The sequence below is a fragment of the Cariama cristata genome, unplaced genomic scaffold (genome assembly GCF_000690535.1).
Source record: "Cariama cristata isolate BGI_N322 unplaced genomic scaffold, ASM69053v1 scaffold35190, whole genome shotgun sequence".
Taxonomy (NCBI): Eukaryota; Metazoa; Chordata; class Aves; order Cariamiformes; family Cariamidae; genus Cariama; species Cariama cristata.
Window position 1 is genome coordinate 36,557 of NW_009595958.1, and position 15,534 is coordinate 52,090.

The following is a 15,534-nucleotide window of genomic DNA, read 5'->3' on the forward strand; positions in this document are numbered from 1 at the left end:
CTGCAACCTAAATATGTGTATGTTCAAAAAGAAAAAGTGTGAGGAACAGAAAGTCTATTTAATTCCAAGAGTTTTGTTATCTTTGGAGGTGGTCACCCAAGTAGACTTGCAGCGCATTTATTTTGCACAGGTCAAACAACATGCTTGACTTGAAATCATGATCAGAGAGAAAAGATCTCATATGGATCTCTGTCATCAACTTTTACATCTAAATATGCAATGGAGGGATTATTTTCCAAGCATGTTCTTGCTTTGGAACATACATTGCACTGTGCTTTCTTTGTACCATATCTTTGACTTTTGTTCCTGTAGTGGTTACACTTTTGTCTTGAACCTTTAAGGATGATACTACAAATTACTGGGGCCTGCGCTTCGTTTTGGATTTCATTCCCAAATGAAAAATCTTAAGGAATAGACAAAGCAGCAGGAAGGAGGCGGGGAGGGAAATATTCTGGCGAAGCTGGGTAGGTCAGAAAGTGGCACATTGAACCTGTAATGAGGAATGTTCCTTTTGCTCCATGGTGTTGTTCATAGGCATTCAGTAGTCTCTGATGGGGAGCAATGTAAACAGATTTGGAGGTTAGCGTGGTGAAGAAAATGTGAAAATGGAGCTGAAAGTAGAATCTGAGAAGTGAGGCATTGGAACTGTAGCGAGAGGATGTCAATGTTTTCTTACCAGATTACATGAGATTTGTGGATACTTGGATTTTTCATAACTATTGCAGCTCTACAGGAGGTGTTATCGGTGGTGAAAAGCTCTTGTTTAGACAGCTGTTCGTGATGTGGTCAGTGTTAGTGTGATGGCAGTGGCATAGGAAAATCCTGCCTGTTCTAGTTTGCCTACCTGGAAACCGGGAAGGGGACCAAGTTTTCATAAATTGTCTATTTATAACTGCATTTGGGTAGCAAGCTGTAGGAGAAGTACAGGTCAGGAATCGTTTTCACTTCCCACTTGTCAGCTCAGGAGTTGCTAACATGGAATGAAAGCATGTGAAGTGTTGAGATTTGTCATACCAACTCGTGCCATTCACTGACTCTGTAGTAAAGTGTATGTCTAACTCTGGTGTCATGGAAGTCATAGAAATAGTGTGCAATGGCCTAAACAGAATACTGAAGAAAGAAAGGAGCTTGGCTACTGTACTCTGACTTTTTTCCTCTGTGCTTTAAAAACAAACCACAACCGACTAACCACAAACCCCAAACCTATGATCAATGTGTGGACACACAGTGTGAAGAGTTTACAATGATCCTTAATTTGATACTTAAAGTATTTCATTAACCTTTGAGGAGTGAGGATTCAAAATGTCTTCTGTCCAGCTGAAGGAGGTAATATTCTGTTATGTCGAGTTTTGCTTGGCCATTTACTGAGGTATTTTGAATGTAAACTTGATTTATTTTTTTTTGTCATTCTTCTGTTTATGGCTGCCTGGAACTACATCATGATAGCAATACAGACAAACTACCTACTAGCTGCTTTGGGGACAGATAATCAAAGGGTTCTTCTGAAATTTCAAGGATACTTGTGTATTTGGTGGTCATATGCTGATTGTGCCTTATGTTTCTTTCCTCGCCACTCTTTTAGGATGCTTTTTAAAGAAAGCCGAAGTGTGCACAATCACCTCACTTCTGCTCCGTGAGTATAGTATTGACAACTTGCTAGTATCTTTGGGTTGTTCGTAGTATCTTTTCCCATCTTCATGCTCCGTGGTGGTTTTTTTTTTTTTTGCACAGAGGGGAGGAAAGGGAGATATTTGAGGATTTGTTTGAAGAGACTTACGAGGTTAATAACTTCTTTTTTAATGCTTTAATTTAGACATATAACTGTAATGTTCTTGTATTATATTTTAATTCAGTTACGAAGTCGCTAGATAACTCAAGTGGATATTCATTCTTGGATTAACACGTTTGACTCGAACTGTTTCAAAGCACTATACACTACCTAAATTTTGCTGTGCGGCATATGAAGTTGAACTCAGACTGCAGTACTTATTGCTCTTTTCCTCATAAATATCTCTGTAACCACAGAAGCCTGTGTATCTTAGCAGAATTTTACCTTCTTGATTTTCAGCCAGCGTTACGTCCCTTTTGGGAACTGCCCCCAGTCAACCAGAATTCAAATAAACAATTATGACTTTGAATAGCACCCAAATTGCAACTTTGTGATAAATATAATTAACATAGGCTATTTTTCTACATGACAGCAAAAGTGAATCATGGTCCCCCTACAGTAAGGTCGTCTTTTAACCAGGCATATTTCCAGTTCCTTAGGAAAGGAGAATAAATGATGTGTAAGATGTAAATCTGTTGATTCTCTTGAAGAAATAGAAATAAGAAAAGAAGGTGTGAAATGCTTACCTTCTAAGTTGAAGCTGATGCCTAATAATCGTTAGCGCTGTCCTTGCTCGCATAACTGCAGTTGGTGCTACGGTGTTCACTTACACTGCCGAAGAACCTGGAAGTTTGTTAAATGGCTTCTTGCAACAAACACAAGTTAGATACAACTGTTTCACAGTTGATAAGCAACAAAACACTTTTTGGAGGGGCGGGAAATAGCAACTGGTTTTATGTGGCTTGAAATATAAATGAGAACATGAAGTATACTCCTCAGTGACAAAAACATCTATATAAAGTGAAATTATATGACTCTTGTAGGTGACTTCAGTTTAGACAAAGCTCTGCTAAGTCGACAAACTCTTAAGATTGTGAGAGGCTGAAATGACCTGGTATTTTGAAGTTTCTCTAAATCGGAACAGTAAAAAATGGCTCTCCTGATATATAGCAGGTTATATCAGCAATTCAGTGAATTTTACATCTAATTTACTTAGAGCTACATGACAAAAAAATGGATTACAAGTATGCTTGCTCTCTTTCCCCCCTACATTTTAACCCATTTTCTGTTTCAAGGATGGTCTATTATTAAAGCTGGACTCCAGTAGTCATCCTTCTAGTTTGTTGGGATATAATCAGGGTACCAGTTAAAACAAAAATGACTTGCCTTTCTTTTGTCTTCTGATACGCACATATCTCCTCTGTTTTAGGGCAAAGAAGAAGGTGATTCTGGCCCCTAAACCCAAAGTGAAGGTAAATGCTTATTTAGAGATCTGAATTTTATTTGACCATTTGATACAACCTGTTTCCTGCCTCTGATCCAGAAAAATGCTGGCAGAAGGGTCCCATCAGGAAATGCTGTAAGAGCTTACGACTTGGTGGTGTATTACGTTAAAGAAAGTGGTACAAAAGGCTTTTGTATAGCTTTGTAACTTTAAGCTATATTAGTTTTTTGAAAATTGACTACAAAGAGGTATTAGTTCCAGTGAAGTTTCACATTAGTTTTGTGTGCTTTGTGTTGTATTAAATTTGGCAACACTGGAAAAATGTGCGGTCAACATAGTAAGTTGATAGAGATTCTCGTTAGACAGGACTAGGTGTTGCCTTAGTTCAGTAGCAGTTTTACCTAGCAATCAGATTAGCTACCCTGCTCTTCACAGCATTGGTTGTTCTTAACTGTGTGGGACACAAGAGCACTACGTTTTTAAGTACAAATATTGAATTAGCACACAGGACTCCAACACCTAGATATCATAGGTATCTTAGTATGAAAATTTCAATAGTAGATCTTCAGTTTATCTTAGTTTACAGAATAATAGTATTAAACTAAAGAAGACTTTAGGTCTACTCCAGAAAGGCTATTAAACCTGTCTTTTCTTAACCTCTTTGTTCTCAGGACTCCAGTCCAAAGAAAGAACAGAAAACCTGTATGTCTTCAGTCAATTCAAGTTGCGCTACTGTACTGAGTTCCAGCACAGCTGTCTGCACCCCAGCCAGCTCTAGCTGCACACCAGCTCCAGAGACGATCTGCTTGGACGACTCACTGGATGAAGACCTCTCTTTCCACCCACCCTCGCTGGACTCTATTTCTGATGCTCTGGCAGTTATCAATAATGGTGCCAAGGGGTCACCTCTTGGGTCCACCATAGACACACCAACATCCAGACCTCGCCCTGGGCTGAGGGAAGAGAAACTTGCAAGCATTATGAGTAAGTTGCCTCTGGCAACTTCAAAGAAAGTAGAGCCCACTCAAACACCCCATTCATCAAGTCTTATTGCTGGTCACACGGGGCCAGTACCAAAGAAACCCCAGGACCTAGTTCACACTGGTATCTCTTCAGGCCTTATTGCTGGATCTTCAATTCAAAATCCGAAGGTTTCCTTAGAGCCTTTGCCAGCCAAACTACTTCAGCAAGGACTACAGAGGTCAAGCCAGATTCAAGCTGCTTCCTCCTCTTCGCAGACTCATGTTTCTTCCTCTAAGACCCAAGCAGCTATTTCCACCTCCTCTCAAAGAACCAAGGATGCTAATATCTTGGTATCGTCTTCTGAGGCTCAAGGTGGTTCTTCCTCAACATCACAAGTGACAAAGGTGCACCAGCATTCAGCTGTACAGCAGAAATATGTATCTCCTTTACAAGCAACTATTAGTAAATCACAGACCAATCCAGTGGTGAAATTGAGTAGTAACCCCAAACTTTCTTGCTCATCACCAATCATCAAGGCTCAAGATAAGTCTGTAGTATATCGCCTGCCTTTGTCTAATCCCTCATCTGGAAGTGGCTCTCAAGTGTCTCACCCACTGGTTTCTCGGACAACATCCAGCACCTCTACCTCTAGTAACTATTTAGCCAAGGCTATGGTGTCACAAGTTTCTTCCCAGGGTTTCAAGCCTCCCTTCTCCATGGCTGCCTCTCCCAAACCTGCTGCCTCTCCCAAGCCCACTGCATCTAAGCCCTCTGTGACGCCCAAGCCCAATGCATCACCTAAATTTTCATCTAAGTCCACCTCATCCCCCAGGCCTGCAACAACACCCAGTTCTTCCAGTTCAAGTGCACTAGTTTCCCAGAGTAGTCACTCCAGCAACAACCCCCTTCATAAACAGACCAGTGGTGTAAATATCAGCAGGCAGTCTCCCACCATGAATTTGCTGCCCTCTAATCGCACCTCAGGCCTCCAGCCTGCAAAGAACCCTCAGGCTTCTTCAAAATTGTCCAACTCTTCTCCTTCTGGAACTGTTGGTAAAAATAACTTGGGTGGAGTTGGAATGAATGTACCTGCCAGCAGAGGCAGTAACCTTAACTCAAGTGGAGCTAGTAGGACTAGTCTGTCTGGGGGAGCAGGAAGTGGAACACAGGGTGCTACTAAACAATTGTCAACTCCACACAGACCATCTTCTGCCTCAGGGTCTCCAGTTGTAGCAGCCAGTGTGCAGGTACGCATCTGAGTTTACCTTTAAACTTTGTTAGTATTTATCATACTTATTTTGGAAACATTCTTTTTTTGCAATATGTTGGTTTGAAAAAGTGTTGTAAATTTAATGTTTATACTTTACTAAGCATAAATGCTAATACTGGTGAAACGATATTTCACACTAGTGAATCCGTATTTCCACCTGGTGTGAAATGCAAGGATCAGCGTGGAATGAATCCTCACTGTAAAATGTTGGTTGGTCTATACTGTGGAATGGAACTGGCTTTTTTCTTTTTTTTTTTTTTTAATGTAAGCTTTGTGTGGCCATATTTTCAGGGGATGTGGTATTTTCTTGCATTATTGGATTTGTGTATTCTTGCTTATTTACTTGTAACGACGGTGGTCATATGAAAAGGTGACTTGGTACATTTGTTGCCGAGCTTCATGATTAACTTGCAAAACTAGAGTTCAGTTGTTTGTGGTTTGAGTATAATGCAAGACTTGTATTTAAAATTAACACTTGCAAGGACTTTTCTTTAGTATTTCTGATGAAATATGTATTTTATTTTGTAGGCTCTAGTCAAACTGAGTGAGACACCTCATTAATATATGAATATCCTAGAAACTGTTTGAGAGAGCATATGCAGAACTGTATCACTGGAGATAAAACAAGCTGTATACAAAACAAATATTTTGAAAACACTGTTATTCTAAAACCCATGCAAACCTATTATTTCCCCAGAAGACAACCTGCTTGCCCAAGTTGTGCGTTCTTGTTACTGGGAATGATTTAATTACTGAGATGATTTGAGGTTTTCCTCTCTTCATTCTCTCTCTATCCTGAAGTCTTCACTACTGAAGTAAAGTTAAAAAAAGCAATATTGCTGTAAATCAAAGTCTTGGTGTACAGCAAATGGAAAAGCTTTGTATTTTTCCGAACAATGTTTATAGCTCTTGCGTAGTAGTGGTGTATACTTAGCTTTTAGCAATGATTATTAATCTTTTAGCTTGCTATCGAATTTTTCTTAATGCAGCTGAATAACGGGAGGAAGATGATTTTTACAAGACATTTCTATGGTGTTTCATCCTACTGTACCTTACGGCTGTTACAGTAAACAAGAAGTGTCTGGCAGGCTCTGACACAGCCTTCTCATTATTTTGGGTACTTTGAATGGAAAACCCCACAACCCAAATGCTGTGTAAGGCCACGGAGGTAGCACCTAGGGCCTAGAGAACTGAGCCAGATACAGTGCGGTCTGGGTGCTCTGGGATGTGCTGGAGGAGACAAAAAAGGCTGCAGTGAATGAACTGGGAGCAGCGTTGGTTGTCCCTGGTGCAATCAACAGAATCCAGCGGATACAATTGCTGTGATGTAGAAGGTGTGAAACGGGTTGGTAGTGCTTAAAGATGACAGACGAGGGAAGTTAAGTAAAATTGTGTCATATGATGAGATGAATTCTAGCAAACCTTCCTGTAGTTAAAGGCAAGTAATTTTTTTTTTCGAAACACTGATCACCTGGGGAACGAAATGCATTTTGGCAGACAGTGGTGGGGAAGAGGACTGGAAGGGGTGTGGGTGTGGTGGATAACCACATAACATGAGTGCATACTGTAATACAGCAAAATAAGGTGTGTTGGTATACAGAAGGGGGGAAATCAGCTAGAGGTACTGAGCAGCATATGGTATCACTAGAACTATTACTGTGACTTTACATGTGGGTTTTTTTGACACTTCAGAAGTTAATTTAACCAAGAAGTGGTTCAGAAGGATGGATCATGAAATCAGGCTGTTGCTACTGTGCAGACTGAGGCTTGGTCAGTGGAGTACGTTGAAGAGAAGAACGGAGAAGATTAAAATCAAATTACCTCCCAATCCAAGTAGACTGGAGGGGAAGAGATTTGTGATACGAGGGCTTTATCTAGCCTTAAAGATCTAATGGCTGGCTGCTGAACTTAATCAATTCCAGACTAGTTGTTAGGTGCAATGTACTAAGGAGTTAGTTAACACCTCTTAAAAGTTTGCATGAGACTAAAAGTGAATCTCCTTTCCATTAGGGATTTAATTCCTATCTGAGAAGCTGTTAATCAGTCAGAGAATGAGAATGGTACCCGAGTTGCTCATTAGAATATCCTGGTCTGCTTTCACTGAAGATCAGACGAGATGATTTCATGTGATAATAAAGAGGTTCCTAACTAGGAAGAGTTTCCAAGAAGCGTTTCCCTCCTTTCCCCTTTTGACTGACACAGCTATTTACCAGAATGTAAGTCTACACCTGCTGTAGCTCTATAGAGTATTCCACAGTAAAATTTCTTAAGTTACATCTTAAGAACACAAAGCAATATAAAATTCAGCAATTATCATGTGTGATTTCCTTGAAAAGCTTTACCTACCATTAGTACTCTGAAGCAGAATCTGGGTTAGACTTTTACGGATCTTAGTGACTCAGATTTACGTGCCCAGGATGAACCCTTTAATGAAGTGCTGTCGTAGGTGAGATAAATAGAAACATCTGCACTGCAGCTGGTTTAGGGCATTCTCTGTGACTCTTTCGTTCACTGGACTTCTCTCTCCTCCTTTTTGAGAGAGTAAGCAAGGTTTTGGCGGAGAGCACACTACAGAGCTTTCTGTTTTCAGGCATTTTACAAATCCACAATTGCAAGAGATTACTGTATGGCTTTTATTTTGTTGCTCAGTAAAGATTACAAAGACAGTGAACGGTTGTCGTTTTTTGTACATAGACTTACTGTGAAATTAGTACTTTTAAAGACAAAAGAGAATAATCATGTATGTTGAAGTTTTTTATCCTTTTTTATTTTGTCTACTTGTGGGATGGAGTGTGTCTTAGAAGCTGTCACTCCTAAGATGGCCAATACAAACACTTGCTACGAACATCACCTCTGTAGTTGTTTACACTTACAGAGTTACTCTTTTAAGGTTTTGTGTTTTCTAGTAAGCAGCAACTAACCTTTCTTTAGCTCCTTTCGTCTGAATGCCTTAAGACCAAAACTGGTAATAGAAACTTTATCCCTGCTACGAGTTTTCATCGCTTTGCTGTTTCTGTAAGTTAATATTACAGAAATCAAGGAGATTTCATTTTCCTTTTAAGCTCACATGTTCCTCAAAATGATTTTAAGTTTTGGTTTCAGTTAAGGCTTTCTTGTAGAAATGCACAGGTTTGAAGTCCTGTTTGGTCCGAGTCTTTTTAACTCAGATATGTAAAACATCTGAGCTTGAGTCTGATTCAAAATGCCTTCTATACTAACTGTTTTGTAGTAAATCATTAGAGAATTGAACATTAGCATATAAAATGACTGTATTCAGAGTGAAGGAAGGATTGTTAAACAAGAATGAGCTGTTCTAATGTTAGATGAATTAATGTGATTTGGGAGCTGTTGTAGCTAAAATGTTTTGGCTAATCTGACGCTTTAATTTTTAAACTACAGTAAATTTAACTTCATTGTGATGTGTGTAAAGAGGAGAGATTATTTTCCTTTGCCTTTTGCTTTGATACGTGCATACACATATACGGACATATATACGTCTGCATCTTGGTAACTTGACTTCTCTTGAAGCGTGTGGGTTCTTATGTACGAATCTTAATGTGCAAAAATCATTGCTTCTGAGCAGCCTCTTTAGAAATAAAGGTAGTGTTCTGTTAAGACCCAGCTGTGGAGAGGGGAGAGTAATACTGTCCTTCTAAAGATCTTCAGATCTACATCTGATAATTTTGTATTACTAGTCTAATAGAGGTGTTGCATTAGATTCTGACTGTAGACCCAGTGCGTAATTAGAAAGGAGACCGAGGAAATTACCTGTGAGAAAAACATGAGATGAACCATACTGTCCTGTCTGAATCTGAGATACAATTGTACTTGTTTAGCAGCTGAACAGTGGGAAGACCTCCGAGGTGGTTAAGTGGATATTTATTAATAGTATCATACCCTTCTTAATAGGGCCACACTTAACAAAGTAATTGATTTTTATCTCCTTAAAGAATACAACTCAAAGCTTTAAAATCTTGAAGTACTCCTTTTCTTTGTACAGTCAACAGCAGGAGCATCATTACTGGCTAACGCCTCACCTCTGACTCTCATGGCATCACCCCTGTCTGTAACCAGTCAGAACGTCACGTCTGCACCATTAACTCCTTTTGGGATGCTGGGTGGCCTTGTTCCTGTGACCGTGCCCTTCCAGTTTCCCTTGGAGCTGCTTGGCTTTGGGACGGACACAGCTGGAGTGACAACCACCTCGGGATCTACCTCAGCGGCTTTCCACCACAGCCTAACTCAGAGTGAGTGGAATTAGTTATCAGACTCTGCTGTAAGGAAAGATGTACCCTGAAAATGGAAATTAAGAAGGGAAGCAATAAAGTTCTGAGAGACTCAAATTCATGAAAATCCCTACAGGAGAGTAAATGTGATTTCTGTGCTGGTAAAACTTTGTTTATGTAATCCAAATGTTACGAATCGCCTTGGATAAGCTTAGCTTCAGTGTTACATTCACAGTGTATATACTTAGTTTTGAACATGGTTTTTTGGGGTTTTTTTTAATCCCCTATCTCTAGAAAGGAATATAGCTTAAAAGTCTCCAGATGTCACAATACAAATAAGAGTTAATATGATGATTCCTCAAAATATCCTTAGCTCAGTAATCTCAGATGCCAAACAGTTCTCTTACAAGGAGATATCAACCAAGATGGCATTTATTTTTTTCTGATTGCTTAGAAAGAAATTCCTTAGGTTTTTAACCTATATTAAATTTTTGGCCTTTCTGCCAAAGGAAATGATATGAAGAGTTGCATCCCAATAGCAAGGCATGGTCCTTGCTCTGACTTTTGATTAACCATATCTGAATAGGTCTGTTTCTATTGACTTACTCCAGCCGTCAGAATCCTATCAGGGATTTATTTTTTGTTGTTGAGATACATCTTCAGAAATCTGTGCAAATTAGCATGCTACTATAGCTACACTATAAAAATAAAAACTTCCTTTTTCATAAGGGCAGCCTGTGTCCTTAGGATTTATTTGTCATCTTTGTTGCTCTCTTTTTTTTTTTTTTTAAATTTCCCCAGACTTACTGAAGGGTTTACAGCCAGGTGCTCAGCATGCAGCAACGCTGTCTCACTCACCTCTGCCTGCTCACTTGCAGCAAGCTTACACAGGTAAAGACATTGTACTTTTCTTATTACTTATTTTTAACTTAAAAGTCATATTTCTGCCCTAGACTGAAAAAATGTACACCAGAACTGAAATTGGTTTAGAGAAGACACAACACAGGGACAAGCTTTGATAGCAGCAGACAGTACACATTCTATTGTAGCAGTAATTTTGGAACCTGAACATTTTTTTTCCCCTACTTGTCTTTAATGTCAGGAACAAAAAAGTTCAAAAATTTCAATAATACTTTCGTGTAGCAGTTCTAGAAACCAAAGTGTACAAATTCAACTAGTGGGGAAAAAAGGAATACTACTTACTGGCCACTAACATGATTGTTTACAGGCTGCATAAAGTCTGTGTTGGTGACATTGCTTTTTCGACTCCATTTTAATTTCTCCTTTGAAGGAGAAACTGACCCAGCTAGAAGCTTCCTCGTGTTTCTTATAAGAGTGTATACATGTGTGAACAGTGTGGTGGTTTCCTAATGGAAGATCTGCCTTCCCTGGGAATTTTATCCTCAATAAGAGTTGCATATTTTGATCGAGAAGAGAAGCTTGAAGCAGAACATCTTATTTTCCTGTTTGTAAGGATTAGAGCTGAAAAAATTGTCGTAAAGGTTTAGAAGGTGCAGTTTAGAGTCTATTCCTTTCTTTACCACCTGTAGGGTGGTGGGGGTTTTTTGGTGGGGGTGGTTCATCCTGTTCTCAGTCCTCGGCACCAGAAAACTGGGCAGTGTTGCTCTAAGAGGCTGTGGAACCAAACCAATTGGCTATATTTGGCTAAAATTAAAAATATTTAATTTTTTGTCACAGTGTGCTGTGAGTTGAATACTAAAAATGCTTTACTAAAATGTAAAGGCTTCTAAAGGAAAAGCTTGATTTAAAAAATTTTTTTCAGTATCCCAAGCTGCAACTTAGTCTTTAGAAAGATGGTATCTTTTGGTATGAAGCATGATATCTCAGGCTTCAACAGTGCTATTTCTAATAAATGAACTACAGAGAAGATGCAAAGTCTTCCACCCTGGAAAGACAATGTACTTTTTGGTTGTGCTAAAGCAGAATGTGCCAGATTCTTGTCTCTTTTGCGGTAAGTTATAAAATAAAAGTTCACTCATGCTTTTATTCTTCCCTTTCTTTTCCTGTCTCTAAACTACAGATGGAGGCCAAAGTAAAGGGGACACTAAGTTACAGCGGAAAAACCAGTGACTTCTGGACAAGCAAGGGAGCTGAAGCAGTTCTGGTTGGCTGACAGAATCTGCCCAGTTGGGAAAGTGCTTATTGTCACAGGGCTGCTGTTTCTGTCAATGTTTACATATTCTGATCCCAAGCACTGTGGTGAGAGGAAGAAGAAAAAGAAAACAATACTTGATCAAAGAGAGAAGGAAAAGGAGGACTGGTCCTCCTGGTCATGCAGACTGGTCATAGTTTGATCTTGCCTAAAGAAACAAGCTTTTTTTTTATCTGCTCTGATTGGCTTTTAAAAGAAATTGATCGTCAAACCCACAGCAGCACAAATGGTTTTTTTCTGGGTGATGTCCAATGAAGAGTTGAAAGTGTGAGAGGAGCTAGAATAGGTTTCTCCATCCATTGTGTAAGGTGGAATCATCCACTCCATTAGTGCCCGAAGTGCCCAGTATGAGATTATGTGTAGGTCCTGAGAGTACTCTGTGGTTGCGGACCAAAGGTTATGTAGAGTAGAGGTCATGCTGGGGTACTTTGCATTATAATTAAACCCTTACACAAATGCAGTTTCTGATACGGGCATTTTTTCCAGCTTTACAAGGCTGTTTGGCTTTAGGGAGCCTACAGATGGATGCAGTCTCATTAGAGAGTTGTCTTCAAAACCAGATCTCCTGGTACCTTGAGATGTGAGAAACAGACTACTGGGAAATCCTTTGATCCTTGTTTTGATATTTTTTTTTTTAAATGTAAAGATTTTTATTTAAGGGAGGAAGAGGATGGAAATTTTTCCATTTACATGAAAAGGAAACCTGCATTTTATATTGGCCAGACTAGCATTTCTTTCCCACATGTGACTTTTTTTTAAAGGCACACTGATTTTTCAGTCCTTCCACTTGTTAAGCGTTCTTTTCCTTTGCCTTGTGCTTATCTGCTGCTGAAATTAAGTAATGTCCTATTCATGTCTTTTATAAAACACAATCAGTTCTTCACTCATTCTAGATCTTCCTCACCTTTCATCTAACTCCTCCCAAAAGCCATGCATTATACTGATTTGCTAGTTAAAGAAAGCTGATTGTGACCTATTCCAGAGCCAGGTTAATACTGCTTCAGGCATTAGCCAAAGAGGAGTCGTTCAAAAGCGACCAGAGGTGCCTTCTCTTCTGGGGGCTGAATGGGTTGTCTCCAGCATTTCCAGCCCCTGCTAGCCTGGGGAGTTCCTGACCTGAACTCTTCCTTAGATGGTAGCACAAGACTGCAAAGCTGGCTTTTTGGGGTTTTTTTGGATAGCAGTACACAACTGGTTCATTTGTAAGGTTAGGAAGTATCCAGCACGTGTTGCACTTTCAACGCTAGGACAGAACTTTGCTGTTGACGCCCTTGCGCTGTCAGATAAAAGGTGAGAACGGCAGAAACTGAAATAAGTCATAGGGGAAAGGAGCAAATAAAATAGTATGATGCCCTTTCCTTCAACCTCCAAACATTCCTTTGATCAGAGATGCTGAAATTCCTAGTAGCTAGTCTTTCCAGTAGTTTGATTTGAGATTGAACCAGTGACTACTGGGTATCTCACACCTTCCAGAGAGACTCTGACCCACTAATCTTCAGTGGTTTTTGCTAGATTAACTTATAGCTTTCAGGTTTCTTTTACATGTGATTTATTTTTCTTAGACCAGACAACAATTTCTTTTCTATTTAGAGCTCATTTTAATTTTATATAAATATATATACGTGAATTTAAGATAATATATATTGTGTATTTAGTATAAAAATGTTGGGTTGAGCTCAGCAATAAATGTTTTTGCACAACACTTCTGTGAAAGACAGATTGAATTAAAATAAGATGCATTAGTTCGTTAATTTTCACTCTACAGCATCTGCCAATTAAATGCTTTTTAGCTAGTGCTGATGTTTTGTATGTGGCGCGTTGATTAGATAAGCTTGCATCTCCATCATTGAGGTTATTTAGAGTTGAAACGTACCGCTATGTAGACTCTGGCATTTTTAATACTGTGCAAATTCTGTCAACATACCATAAACTATTTAGAATGCAAGCTTTATCTGATTTTTTTTTTCCTCTTTTCTCCAGGAAGGGTTGAAGGAAGACAACTTTTGGGTTTTTTGAGGCCTAATAGTTTTGGCAGGATGCTAATTCTCTGAACTGTGTCAAACCTGATACTTTCTGACAATGTGTGTAGCTAAGGGAGTTGCAGCAGTGAGCCATCAGACAGCAATATATTTAGAAGACCCTGTCCTAAGAGAGTTCTACCTCTTCTGTGTTTTCCTCATCAAGGCATCTCATTCAAATTGTCATCTTTTGTCTTCATACTTAATGAAATTTTAGATTGGGAGACTTGGAGCCCTTTATAACTACAGCACAAGTTTCTTTTCAGCATTCCTCTCTTCCTGGGAATATGCCTCCTCTTCAGTTGAGGAGTATGCTCTCTAAATCTTAAGGAGGGTAGGAGTAGTCCTGTCTGTGTGGCCTATTGAGATTCTCAGTCTTGGGAAACAAGTAAACTAATACTTATTGTGGAAACAGGGAGTAGGATGGTGAGAATAAAGATGACCGTACCATTGTTCGTGAAGCCAGTTCAGATGGCCCCGCAGAGGGTAACTGTTTTCAGTCGTTATGCTCCCAAGCTGCTTTGGAATTGGCAACGTAGCGGTGAAAGGGTCCGTCTTCCCTGTTCTCCCTGCTTAAACCTAGCAAGGCCAAGTCAAAGGAAGTAACAGGGTGGCTCCCAGAGACCTCTGCAGGTAGCATAAACAGGATGGGGAAGTGAAAGATTTCTGCAGTGTCCAAATGCAAAGTTAGGTTAATGTTTTACTATTTTCTGCACAGCAGCTCTTCTGAAGACATTTCCCCCCAAGTTTTTACTACTTTTTAAGGGCCTTTGTTAATAAATAAACCATAGTTGTACATACTAAATAACCCTCAGTATTCACAAGCAATAAGAAAGCCAAGTAGAGCTGTCTTTTTCCAGGCAGCAGGGCTGAACTTGGTTTGGGGACTGTGTATGAGCTAACATGTCAAGCTCACTGAAAGCCCCAAACAAATGCAAGCAATAATTTCAAACACAGGTTTTAGATGTTAAAACCGTCTGGGTAATATTTTTCTGCTACATGATCCAAAGTCCCAAAAGTTGTGGTAGCTATTTTAAGTCCTTGCAAAGAAAGAAGGCAGGCTAGATGAAAAACAGGCTGCAAAGTTTCCTGATACCTTGGACTGTAACTGCAGTGTTCTCTCCCTCCAAGATGCAAATGACCTAAATCACTTTGTCCAGCCTTCTCTGTTGAGTTGAGATACATGACTAATACTGATCAACTAAGTCACAAGTGTGGATGCTGTGGGTTTCACATCTGTTTTCTGCTAATCAGAAGTAACTTTTAATTACCTGGGTTCTGCTTGTTTGAATCCAATCCAAGTTGTCTGATGCACAGATCTGGGGGTGGGACAGGTGCCAAGAGCCTGTTTCCTTCCCCCAGTCCCATCACCTTGACCCTTCCTCCATGCTCCTTCTCCACTTGGTGCAAGACCCTTGAGGACATGAAAACAGAGAAATCCTGCAACTCTCCCAAGCTGCCATCAGTTGTGTGAACCATTAACCCTCTGGGAGTCACCTTGGACTCCAACTAACTTTATCACATTTGCTGCTACATTCGTAAAATGAACTTTTGGCTGTATTTATTAGCAAATTTTAATCTAGTTTACAGGTTTTGGTTTTCTTTCGAGTAGTTTTTGCCCACAGAGGGGTTAGAAGTGTTGAGGTGTTTGGGTTGGTTGTTTGGTTTTTTGGTTTGGTTTTTTTTTTTTTTTGGAGTGAATTGGTGAAGGCACAGTGGTCCCTCTTCTGCTTTTGTTTTGGATTTTTTTTGAAGATGGCATTGCAGGGAAAACCTGCAGCCAAGCCAAGCTGTGGAAGGCTTCCTCCCACACTTAACTTTCATCTTGTGC

The 15,534-nt window shown here is 39.7% G+C and overlaps 1 protein-coding gene across 1 annotated transcript in view; it reads left to right on the plus strand.

Annotated features, from left to right (window-relative positions):
- UBN2 (ubinuclein 2) overlaps window positions 1-12,061 on the plus strand; it is a gene marked incomplete at its 5' end in the record, with an annotated part of 44,549 nt that extends 32,488 nt beyond the window's left edge. Inside the window, 6 exons of the mRNA XM_009704102.1 lie at window positions 1,583-1,633; window positions 3,039-3,081; window positions 3,725-5,263; window positions 9,287-9,533; window positions 10,314-10,403; window positions 11,554-12,061. Coding sequence (XP_009702404.1) covers window positions 1,583-1,633; window positions 3,039-3,081; window positions 3,725-5,263; window positions 9,287-9,533; window positions 10,314-10,403; window positions 11,554-11,603 — 2,020 coding nt within the window. The remainder of the gene's footprint in view (window positions 1-1,582; window positions 1,634-3,038; window positions 3,082-3,724; window positions 5,264-9,286; window positions 9,534-10,313; window positions 10,404-11,553) is intronic.
- Window positions 12,062-15,534: the final 3,473 nt, after the last annotated feature.